Source organism: Peromyscus maniculatus, chromosome 18 (genome assembly GCF_049852395.1).
Source record: "Peromyscus maniculatus bairdii isolate BWxNUB_F1_BW_parent chromosome 18, HU_Pman_BW_mat_3.1, whole genome shotgun sequence".
NCBI classification, from domain to species: domain Eukaryota; kingdom Metazoa; phylum Chordata; class Mammalia; order Rodentia; family Cricetidae; genus Peromyscus; species Peromyscus maniculatus.
The window spans coordinates 32,572,868-32,585,459 of NC_134869.1; the positions used below are offsets into that span (position 1 = coordinate 32,572,868).

The 12,592-nt window shown below is 41.9% G+C and overlaps 1 protein-coding gene across 14 annotated transcripts in view; it reads left to right on the forward strand.

Moving 5' to 3' along the window:
• The first annotated feature begins 629 nt into the window (after positions 1-629).
• Ppp1r12a (protein phosphatase 1 regulatory subunit 12A) overlaps positions 630-12,592 on the forward strand; it is a 109,342-nt gene continuing 97,379 nt past the window's right edge. For 10 of the 14 annotated variants that reach the window (XM_076553869.1, XM_076553870.1, XM_042263367.2 and 7 more), the window contains exon 1: positions 702-1,307. In XM_076553869.1, the coding sequence (XP_076409984.1) occupies positions 1,071-1,307 (237 nt within the window). In that variant the 5' untranslated portion in view covers positions 702-1,070. Of the gene's footprint in view, positions 1,308-12,592 lie in introns of all 14 variants that reach the window. The other 4 variants (XM_076553873.1, XM_076553871.1, XM_076553876.1 and 1 more) reach the window with 2 other exon arrangements.

Genomic DNA, 12,592 nt, shown 5'->3' on the forward strand with positions numbered 1-12,592 from the left:
CACACACACACACACCCCAGTTTGAAAGCGCTCTCCATCCTCAACTCCGCGGGGCCCGGGTTTCGCCCTCCCCGGGTGAGTTCCTGCCTTGCAAAGAGCACCCACAAGCACCTAAAGGCTCGCCCTGAGTGTGTGTGTGTGTGTGTGTGTGTCCACTCCATTCAAATCCACGCAGCCAATAGGAAAAACCCTCCGCCCTGGGCGGACGCCTTGCACGGTGGCCCGGCCCGGCCCGGGCGAGCCCCGGGAGGTAGGTGAAAGCCCGGGTCCCGCAGGACAAACCTTTCCATCCCGGCCTCCCTGGCTCCCTCCCTCCCTCCCTCCCTCCCTTTCCAGGATCGTCCCAGCCACCACTCGCCCGACTTGAGCCAGAGAGAGAGAGCCACACCCGCTTCCCTCCGGTAGCAGCGCCCCCACCGCCACCGCCGCCGCTGCCGCCGCCGCCGCCGCACTCAGGGGCGGCCGCGCTCTTCCTGGGCCGGGCCCGGGGAGGGCGGGGGAGGAGGGAGGAGGGAGGAGAGGAGGAAAAGGCGGCGCGCGCATGCGCCCTGGCCGCAGGGGCGCCTCCCCGGCGCCGCGATCTCGCGAAGTTACGCTCGCTCAGCCCGGGGCCGGCGGCTTTGACGGGCGGCCGTGCGGCGGGGCGGGGGGTGGGGCGGGAGGGCGTCCGTCTGTGGGAGGAAGCGAGAGGGAGAGAGAGCGAGAGAGAGCGAACGAGAGCGAACGAGCGAGGAGAGCAGAGAGCAGAGAGCAGAGAGAGAGAGACAGAGAGGTCCGCTCCTGCCGGGCTCGCCCCAGTGCTCTGTGGGATACTGGAAGTGTCTCGCGCGCCTCTCCTCCCCGGCTCGCAGTTCCGCTCCGCGCTCCGGGCCGCCCGCTCGCCCGCTCGCTCGCCCGCTCTCCCTCCTCTCTCTCTCTCTCTCTCTTCGCAGACACGCTCGCACCCCCCCGCCACCCCGGCTCGTCCTCCCTCCGCCGCCGCCGCCGCCGCCCCCTTTCCCTTCCCTCTCCCCCCCTCCCGCCCTCCCCCCCGCTCGCGATAAGAAGAGCCGGCGGCCGAGGAGAGGGGGATGAAGATGGCGGACGCGAAGCAGAAGCGGAACGAGCAGCTGAAGCGCTGGATCGGCTCCGAGACGGACCTCGAGCCGCCGGTGGTGAAGCGGCAGAAGACCAAGGTGAAGTTCGACGACGGCGCCGTCTTCCTGGCCGCCTGCTCCAGCGGCGACACGGACGAGGTGCTCAAGCTGCTGCACCGCGGCGCCGACATCAATTACGCCAATGTGGACGGACTCACCGCCCTGCACCAGGTCTGTGCGCCCGCCCGCTCGCCCCGCTCGCCCTCCGATCCCCCTCCACCACCTTACCCCACCACCAGCCACCCCCAATCTCACCTCACCTCACTCCCACCCCCACCCCACCCCCGGGGAAGGGGTGGCCCACGTCGGGCTCGCGCCCCGGGGCCTCTCCTCTCCCGGTCGCCGGTGCTTGGAGCACCCCCCACCCCACCCCACCCCACCCCCGGGGGTGGCGGGAGACTCCCTGCTGCGGGTGAGGGGGCGGCTCCGGGAGCAGGGGGGACCCCCTCTCTCGGAGCCGCTGCCTGTGCAGTTGGGGGAGCCGGCTGGTGTCCTGGGCGCGCGGGGCAACATGGACTGTGTGGTCTTCTTTGGGGGGGGGGACACCCACCCACCCCTCCTCCAGGGCCATTTGTGGACATGTGTCTGGTACGGTGGGGTCAGGACGAGCCAGGAGTGTCTAGTGGGGTGTGTGTGTGTGTGTGTGTGTGTGTGTGTGTGTGTGTGTGTGTGTTTGCCGAGGCCCGGTGTCAGTGATAGACTTGTTGGGGTGGCGGGGAAGAAGGGTTGTTTGAAAACCCCTCACGTCGGGGACCGGTCACTTGGGCATCAATGGGACCCCCTTGGGCCTGGAGGTGGACATCGGTCTTGGTGTACTTTTTTTAGGAGTTGATTGCAAATGATGATGATAATAATAGTAATCAAGAGCCGTAGCCGGGTGCCCTGAGCGAACGATTTCCTGTTTTCTCCTTTATTACTCTTGGTCACTGGGGAGGGGAAAAACGGGGTGTAATTAGCTAATCTGCAGTGGCTGGAAGAGAGGGGATGGTAGTGGGTCGGATAAGGAAGCCTTCCCAAGGGGGCTTGCCCCACCTCTTCACTGTAGTCTGGGGATTCCTGTACAGTGGCACAGATCTCCGAGCCCTGGCTCCTGGAGTGTGCACCGGGGCTAGGGAGAGAATATAAATACTGTGCACTCCGCAAAGACAGTTGCCAAACTTTGTTTTTTCTTTGGGGGTGGAGGGTGGGGTCGGGGGGAGAAAGCTAATCACAATCTTTTCTCAAAATGGATGCTTTGTGCATGTTAAAGTTTTATAGTAGTGCGATTGGGATCTCTCAGTGTTAGCCAAATAAGGAGAAACTATTGGCAATCCAGAGATAATGTTGCTTTGCCTTCAACAAGCCAAAAGCAACAAAACCCTTAGAGTCCTGCTTGAAAAGCAAGTTTTAAGTGCTGGTAATAGGTGCCATGGCATATTCTTTCTATTTTCATATTAAGCAACTTAGAATTACTAGAAATTTTACAGTGAAAAAGTCTTTTCTGACTATCTCAAACTCGTCCTGCTTGTGTGGAAAAATCAGCTTTGTTTTGAGTAATACTGTGGTAAAAACTCATTTGAGGGGTTGAAACAAACCTTCATACTTTGTATCCAAACTTTTTATTTTGTGACTGTTAACTTTATACCTTTTAGAAAGACATGGCGTATTTTCCTTATATTGCTTCCTGCTTTAGTAAGGGATGACCATGTTAAGTTTTATTTAATCACATTTGCATATCACACTTGGCAGTTAGCCTTTGTTTACAGAGTTGACTGGACGGGTTGAAATGACTGACAGTTTGCAGGACAGACCTGGAATTCAGAATGGTACCCAGTGAAAAATACAGCGTGGTTCTCTAGTGTAGTGCAAACTTCATTTGCCTAAAGCTTGATACATAGTATAACTCAAGATCAGAAAACATGGTTTTGAGAAGGAGAGCGACTTTGGCATTAAAAAATGTAATTATATAAAATGGGAAAAAAACTTTAAAGTTTTCTTTCAAATGTCCTTGCAAGTTTTAATGTGAAATGGTTTCTGAAACACAGTTATTGTATGTCAGAATACTTGGATAATAGTTCATGTCAGTGTGTCTTCTAAAACTGCTAATTAGAAATGTAAAGTTACTTCTGTCTAGAGAGTTGTATTGTCTTGGAGGGAGAGGGCAATTGCTACTTTTTCTTTAATAATGCAGTAGTGGTTTAGATAGTAGAAAACATGTGGAATTGGCTTTTAAAGACTTTTGATTCTCAGTTTTCACTTCTTTAAAGAGCCTAGACCTCCTGATAAGTTCTTGATTAACTGAATTCAGTGGTTGGCTTGGTGAATGTACATACAATCTTTATCATTGAGTGTTTTGTTGGAGTGGAGTGGACGGGCACATGAGAAGTTTCGGGGTTTATGCCATTTGCATAACTGATTTGGTGACTAGTCTTTGAATATTTTAATGCCCAAAAGATCATTAAATAACTGAAATATATGACCAGCCTAATTTCTCTTTAGTCTATTTGAATATTCACTCACCTTTTTAGTTTGGATAAAATAACCCAAGTTTTTGTTAGCAGGAGAAAAGCTCTGGGTACTTCACAACCCATGTTAATATACCTTAACATCTGCATTTTCCGTACATTTATACTGTAAGTTGTTTGTGTTTAAAGGTTTATTTATTGATCGAATGAGCTCTCACTGAAAGAAACTCAGCTACTGCTCTTTATCTCGTTGGTATAGAAATGCTGTTCGTATGGAGAGAAAGCAAACTTCTGTCTCAGTCTCTAGAGTAGCCTTCCTCTTTCATGTGCATGGTGCTGTTACCTGACTTTTTTTTCTAAACCTGAGGTCTAGAGTACAATTTCTGTCTTGGTAGCTGGCAACTATTCACCTGCAGAGTTTTATTTATAGTATGTGATTATATCTGTATTCTAGCATGCTTCGTGAACATTTTCCAGATTTATTGGGTTGTGTATAGAATGCCCTTACTGATGTGCCTAAAATGCAAGAGTGACGATTTCTAGTTTAGCTTTTTTATTTTAACCTCAAAATCTTAACTTTTCCTCTGTACCAATGGTTTTCAAGTCTTAATTTTCAGTTTCCATTCTTGTACAGCGCCCAACTTTTGGTTATAAAATGAAATATAACTGTATGTTGTAATTTTAATTAAAACTATATATCATTAATTAGTCATGTATATTCAGATCTGCTTCTTCGCCATAGGTTGACAGCTACTTTGTTTTCACAAAACATTTCTTTAAAGAATTCTTACTGTTCAGAAAATGGTTTTGTAATTGAGTTATAATCTGTTTTTATCACTTATTTAACTATTTTTTCATGTCTTGAGATTATATAGAATCCTTTTTATGCAATCTGAATATTCAGCTTTAGTTCTAAATCATCATGAATTTCCCCTTAAAATTCAGACTAGACCATCGTTCCTGACTAGGCACGACTTTTCATTGGCACCTCTATTTCTGTTAATGATGTCATCAATCTCAAGATAAAGTTAAACATTTTTGTTACAGTTTACTCATTCTCCCAGTGTACATATGTCCATTCAATCACCTGTCCTTCAGAATTACTGTTGTATTAATTCTTTTCTTCACTGGTTTATCAACCTGTTCCATGCACTTATATTTTTATCCTGGTATTGCAGTAACAATTCCCATCTTTATGTGTGCATGTATGTATGTATGTATGTATGTATGTATGTATGTATGGTTTAGTCCAGGATACATAACAATTTCAGATAATCTAACAAACCTGTGTTGTTCCTAGCCTCTTAATATAGGTTTGAAACATTGTCATTAGCTTATGCTTGATAACTAGAATTGGTGAACTTACTTTCATTGGAACTGGATCTTTATATTTTTTCATTTCAATACTTTTAGTTGTCTCTTTTCCACTACTAAAATATCCTTCCTTTCTTTACCAGTCCAAATTAGTTTTCTTCAAGGTTTCACCCAACTGCCAACCAAAAGGGATCTTTCTTTGTGTAACTGTGGTAGCAGAGACACATGCGCTCTTCCCAGCTGCTCACTGTCCTCATGTTCTGTCCATCTTTATTGTTAAAAACACTTCTTACTGGATAGCATTTGGAAGCTCATTTCCTCAAACTTAAAGAATCAGGACCTTCAACAAACTTAAAGAATGCTTCCAGGGGCTGACTCACTAAAAATTATTACTGAATTATATGTTTTATTCCCTTTCTTGACTAAGTCTTATGGTTATTTGTGAACTGTGAGATATATATGTGAAGCCTACATGTCCAGATACTTAGAATATTGGTCCAATATTACAGAATTTGTGTTTTTATGAAATAAATTTTAAAAAAGTGGAAATGGATGTTTGGTACATTTCTTTTGATTGAGATTTAAAGTATTTCTAAGTATCATCCCATTATATTAAGTCCTAAACCAGCCTCAGTTTTGATTAGCCGGTAGAAAATACATTCAGTTGAGCCATTAGTTAACGATTTCCTAAGGACCTGAGGTAGATTCTATAGTGAAAGCCAAGGTTAAACTGTCTGTGTTCTTTTGTAATTTTACAGTTATACCCTCCCGTGTCTCCAACCCGACAGACTTGTAGAGAAGCTTAATACTAAATCATTTTGCTCTTAAATACAAGTTTTATCAACCTGTAAGGGAACTGTTGAAAGCTTCTTTGTAAAATGTAAGAGTAGTGTAGTTTTTCCTTAAGAAGCAAAGGGTTAGAGATACTAGAAGCAGTTGATTCGGAATTGCTTGTCGCAGAATAGTTCAGGTACTATATATGGGCAGTTGGTTTTAAACTGAATACATTTATAATTTTGTAACCTTTTCCTCTCTTATTTTTGCAATGAAATGTTAAGGTTTTTGATCAGTTATAAAAAGTATTAAAAAGTACATAAAATTTCTGTTAAAAATGTACGTGAAATTATTTTTCTGCATCCTTTCCTTTAGAAAAGCTATGATACTTTATGCTGATGGCTCATAAAACTCTTTCTTGAGATCCTCCAAAGTCCGTTTTTTAAATGTATTAAACAAATGGCGAGGCCCAAACTGGTCCCTTCCTTCACACAGTACAGGGCCAACGTAGCCATATATGGGGTGTGCTGGTAGAGCTGGGCGCCTCCACTGCTGCTGCGAGAATGCCTTCTTCTGCACTTGCTGCCTGTGCTTCCTGGCAGCAGTCCTGTGGTCTGACTTTGAAGTGTCAGAACCAAGACCAGCTTCAGTGTGATTGCAAGCTGTGACTGAGCAGTTTCGAGTGTAGCCAGGTAGAAGCGCTGGGGAGACCAAAGGAAGCTTTATCACCCTCTCTGACCATGTTCTCCATGTTCTAGTCGGTAGGAGAAACACCTTTCAAAGTCTAAGTGATTTTGAAGAAAGGACTTTTAGAAACCTTTATTAGGCATAAGGACAAAACATTATTTTATTACTACCATAGTAATAAATACTTCCTAAAGGTGCTGTTTAATAATAGCCATCTTTTATTAGATCTTACTTTTGAAAGTGTGTTGGTTTCCATAATCACAGTGAAGAGATTTGGAGACCTCTAGCAGCAGTTCCTTTAAGTTTATTTTAAGTTAGGGTTGACTGTGCAGTAGCCATGACTTATCAGTGTTTTAGAAACAGTATCACTGTAATTCTCACAGCTTCCTTCCTTTGCTCAAGGTGTAAACACAGTGAATGACAGAGCTAGAATTCTAAAGCACCCACGCTTTCGTCTAGGTACCCCACTAGTTAGTGTTAGTTATTTTAACAGGGTTTCTCTCCCTATATAGTCCTAGCTGTTCTGTAGCTCGCTACGTAGATTAGGTTGGCCTCAAACTCAGAGATCCTCCTGCCTCTGCCTCATGAGTGCTAGAGTTAAAGGTGTGCCAGGGCCCTATTTTAAGTCTGAAGAAGAAACATTTTTAAGTCTTTGTGTGATTGATGATTAGTATTGGAGTTTTCCCTGTACCGATACGTTTTTGGTTTTTGTTTTGTTTTGTTTTCGAGACAAACTCACAGAGATCTATCTGCCTGGCTCTGCTTCCCAAGTGCTGGGATTAAAGGTGTGTGCTGCCGCTGCCGCCGCCGCCACCACCACCACCACCACCACCACCCCTACCACCTGGCTACATTTTTTTTCTTAATCTACTTTTATTTTAACTAACATTTGAGATCTTTTGAGGTAATAAAAATGCAATAGGCAATAGTAATATATTTTAATTAATCTAGAATTCAGAACTGCCCTAAATTTTAGGACTTGCTAAGATTGTTTTGCTGATCATTAATTAAAGAATACTTGATCATGCAGGTTTTATTGTTTTTTTAATAACTTACAAAGGAAATTACTACATAAGTACTCCTTTTTGCAGAATATAGAATTAGTTTTTTATTTCATTTTTCTTCTAGTAACAATTTATATTACTACGTTTGGTGTATGTACTTATTTACAGTGATTCTTATACCTAAGTGTACATTCTGTTCTTGGAGATAAACTATAGGCAGACTCATATCGGAGCTGTTAAAGAAGACAGTGTCAGCTGGACATAGTGACACAGGCCTTTAATCCTAGCACTCTGGAAGGCAGAGGCAGGCAGATTTCTGTGAGTTTCAGGATGGCCAGGGCTACAGAGTGAGGTCCTGTGTCAAAAGAAAAAAATAATCTTAATTTGCCATCAGTATGCAGCATAATTTCTTCAGTTTACTTTGTGTATAGTAATCATTGATATTTGTGATCAGGACATGGGCTGTTATACAAAATGCTAATAATGTGGCTTCTGAGCTGGTAAAATGGCTTTTAAGTGTTAATCATGCTTGATTTGCCTCTTATTAATAAGAATGTCAAGCTATGTATTCCATTAGTTTACAAAGTGTAGCCAAGTTACATCAGGTCTCAATTTGGAAAAAATGAAAGCATTTTTTTTTGTTTTGATAAAAATGTGAAATACGATTTATTTATTGCCCATTATTGGTTCTCTGGATATTATTTACGTGAACATATTTATTTCAGTCACTAAAAGTATATCTTTTTTATTTTCCTTTGCTCCATCGGGGAATTTAAAACAAGTAGTTTGATCACCTGGTAGTGTCATCATTTCGTAAAGTAATGGAATATTTTAACAACAGAAGGATGTAGCATCAAAATAAAGGGCTGTTGAGATTCACATGTCAATCTAGAAAATTATCAGGAGATTGACACAGATGTTCTCTGTGCTTTGGTGCAAGTACAGCTGTGGCTAAGGCTGGCAGTTCCATGACTGTGCTGTCCATGTGTTCTGCTTTTCCTAGGGCATGGTGAGTGCAGGTTGTGGTATTGTGTATCGTCAGAGCTTAAGCACTGCGGCTCTTGGGGACATAGGAAACAAGGAATGTGTCTGAAGCAGGGATGGGGGAAAGCCTTTGGGACCATTGGTTCCATACTGCATGCCTCTATATGTCTTTGTGCTTCTTGTTAGCCTCTGGAATATTTCCCAGCTTCTCTTTTTCTGAAGGCACAGCTCCAAGCACAAACTGTGAGAGGTCTTAACCGCTCAAGTGCATGGTGAGTCTTTGCACTTCCTAAAGCATATTTTCAGCATTTATATAGTACCTGTTACTACAAGTGTTTCTTATCTTCAGACAAAATAGAAAATTCCCTTATATAGATGCTTTTCATTTTTCTTTGCCTGCATTTTATTTCAGTAGGTGCACAATCAGTGTCTTAATTTAAAAAAAAACTGAATATTGTAATTTTTAACAGCAGAGTTCGTAGAAAATGAACTGATAAGTTGTCTGGACAGCTATGACAGTATTTATAGCATTAAAATTAAAAATGTATGAGAGGCAGGGTGTTGTGGCACATACCTTTAATTCCAGCACTTGGTCTACATAGTGAGTTCCAGGACAGGCAGAACTACAGCGAGAGCCTTTGTCTCAAAAAAAAAAAAAAAAAAAGTATCAGTAAAGCATATGCCAACAACTTTTGTTTAAGTAGCCATTATTACAGTAAAATAGTCTATGTTTTAGATATACTTCAAAAATGGAATATATTACTGATTACTAACATCGAATTTTGCCAAGTTTGTGTAATTTAGTTTAAAGATGAATATCTTTAAACAAATCCTTGGTATCTCTTTAGGAAAGGATTCCTTGGTAGCACAGCAGTAAAAGCAATACATACATTGCAGTGCTGCTAATTACAGACTCTTTTTCTGAATGTTTTCATTATGAATCCCTCATATGCCAGAATCGCCTGACCTCACTAGTATTTTGGGTGCTTATCTTTTCATTGTTGTGCTGGCTAGCCATAAAAAGGCAGGCGTCACTTCTGTCTCTCTATCTTCCGTGCCTGCTTGACTCAAATGTTCTTTCATGGGTGGAGACATTCCACATTGTCATGTGTCATATAGGCATGTCTGAAATGACAGTCACTAGAAACCATGGAAGGCAGTGGAAGCATTTCTCAGCTGTCACCTTTTCAGTAACCTCTTTAAGTACGTTACGTGCATCAAGAGAGAAAGAGTCCATGGAGAGAGCCTTACCTAGTAGAAAGCTCTAGCTTGACCATTGCCTCATATTGGCCTGGTTGCATCTCCGTGTAACACGGTCTCCGGAAAGAATTCGGGATTGTACAAATTGTTGTTTTCTGCAGTATTAGATAATACAAAGGAGATTGGATTTGATGAGGTGTGAATTGATGCCTTCTTTAAGTTGGGTAGCCAGATAGGAAAGTATTTCTTCATGAACTGATTGTTGAAATACACAAGTGTGCATACACATGCACATTTATGAATCATCCTTATGTTGAGATTATATATATTTATAATATATAAAATATAAAATAATATATATATATAATAAGTATACATCCTTCAAAATTATTTTGGATGGAAATATCTGCTTTGAAACATTTGTAGACTTCTTGGAGCATCAGCTCTAGAACATTTTAATGGATGTCCTCTGTATTAAAATATATCCAGGAAAGTTACAGTTTGAAAATGTTGATCATTTGGAGTTGTATCTGGTGCATAAGATAGATTGTGATAATAAGTATGGTATCATTAATAAATAGTATCAGTAACTACATATTATTTTAAAAAATTTATTGCTTGAGAATTTCATACATGCATGTAAGGTGTTTTGATCAAATGCATTTCTCTATTCTCTTTCTTCTAACTCCTCCCTATCCCATCCCTATTCCTTCCCAATTTCATATGTTCTATATTTGAAACCCACCAAGTCTGCTTAGTGTTGCCAATATAGGTATGCAGGCCTCTTCCCTAAAACACCCTGATTCTCTTAACTCTTCAGCTACAAGTGAGACTTGGTGGCCCCTCCCTCATTCATGAGATTTTGTCTGGGTTGGTCTTGTACAGGCTGTGTGTGTACAGTGTAGCTTCCATGAGTGCATGTGTGCAGCTGTCCTGTCGTGCCATGAACACACTGTCTCTCCGCAGTCATCCACTTCTGGCACTTAGGATCTTTCTTCCTCCCTGCACATTGACCTGTTGTGGGTTTCTGTGTTCACTGCCATCATTGCAGAAGGAAGGGTTGAGAGGTATACTCATCTATTGGTGTAAAGGTAAGTTTTTAGGCAGCTGTTTAATTTAATGTCCATTCAGCAGGATAATAATACCAGGTTCTTCCTCAGGTCTATGACCTATCTACCCATGAATTCCTGGCCCTGTTAATGGTGCCAGGCATGAGTTTCATCTTGTGTAGCAGCCCACAAGCTTATTTTTAATTGGAACGTGATCATAAAGAGGCCCTCTGAGATTTTAGTTAACTCTTTGCACATTTTTTACATTGGGTGTAAGTTGTTTAAGAATTTCTCTATAATGAACCAAGTATATTCTTTTGTTTATGTTCCAGGTTTTCCATGACAAGTCAGTGTTACACCTGACAGTTTGAACATTTGTGTATATATGTTTTTGTTCCTAACAGAAGTTTTGATGTTGCTATATCCATATTTGCGTGCTGTTTTTTTTTTTTTTGTTGTTGTTGTTGTTAAAGACATGTTAGTTAGTCTGTATAGTTTTTCTTAAAACTTTTGAGCAGATCACATGCTCAGCAATTTCTGTATCCTTCCACAGTCCATTAGGCAGTCCACAAGAGCACAGCACCTGTCTTTTCCTTTGAAAATGTCTGTTGCAACTTAATCCATTCAGCCATCATTTTCTCAACTAACATGGCTAAATGTCTACTCTCAGTGTATTTATCTTAGATATGAGAAGCTGTAAGTGGTTATTAAGATTTCAGTGCTTTCTGCACTTGTTTTTGTTGTGGTTTGCTTTTGAGACAGGGTTTCGTGTAGTGCTGGCTGGCCTTGAAATCCTGATCCTCCTGCCTCAGCCTCTCCTTTTTATTTCTTAGCATTGTTTACATTTATGCTTGTTGTTACATAAGCATATTATTGCGAATAGAAATGCCTAGGTAATTAAAAATGCATAGGAAAAAAATAGAAGGTGTTTAGTGCTAATCAAAGGTTCAGGGTTGAAAATAGCTCCTTAAAAGTCCAGTAAACTCACTTTAATAGAAGTATGTGATTACTCATAAGTGGAATTATACTTAGTTTTCTGGTATATAACCTATTTTTAAAATCGGACATCATCTTTATTAACCAGTGTTGATATACACTGGCTATATGAAATTTCCTTTTATGTGTCTAAATTTATTTTTCTGATTTGATCTTTTCTACTTTTTCATGATGTAGCATGCAAATACTAGACTACGTTTATCTTAACTCTTATCGTATTGTATTCTGTGAATTGCTTCCCAAAAAAGTCACCTAAAGTTTTAGGTTTTGCAAAATATTATATTGTTTCTGTACTTGTTTTAGAAGACAGTTTTCAGTGAAGCTTCTGATATAAAATATAGGAAACTGACCTTGAACAGACTGCAGATGACACATCTGTTAAACTTGTGTGATGATGTCATGCTCCATAAGTCACCCATAGGAAGATGATTTGATTGTTTCATTACCCTGTGTGAATGTGTAAAATTTGTTGTATTCACTGGGAGAAGTAGCGGGGAAAGAGACATGAGAGTATTTTCCCTCACTCATCTTTTTTTCTTTTGGAATGAATGTGTATGTATGCACATATGTATGTGTGTGGCATGTGTGGTGGGGGAGAACTTGGGAAATGTACATGTTGAAGTCATAGGACAGCTTTGGATGTTGGTGCTCGCCTTCCACCCTGTTTTCCCAGTGAACATGCCAGACTAATTAAATCCCTGTGGGTTGCCAGGGATTCTTTTGTTTCGGCCTGCCAGGTCCTCTTAGGAGTACTGGTGAAAAGTTTCAGAGGCTCATGTTACATATTAGGTTTTTACATTGGTTCTGGGGATTTTAACTCAGGACCTCACATTTGCATGGCAAGTGTTTTTACCCACAGCCACATCCCTGACTCACTGCTTTTCTTTACATAGACTTAATTCCAGGGGGCTCAGTGGTTGAGAGCACTGGCTGCTCTTCCAGAGGACCAGAGTTCAGTTCCAAAGGGCTACATGGCAACTCACAGCTGTTTATAAGTCCAGTCC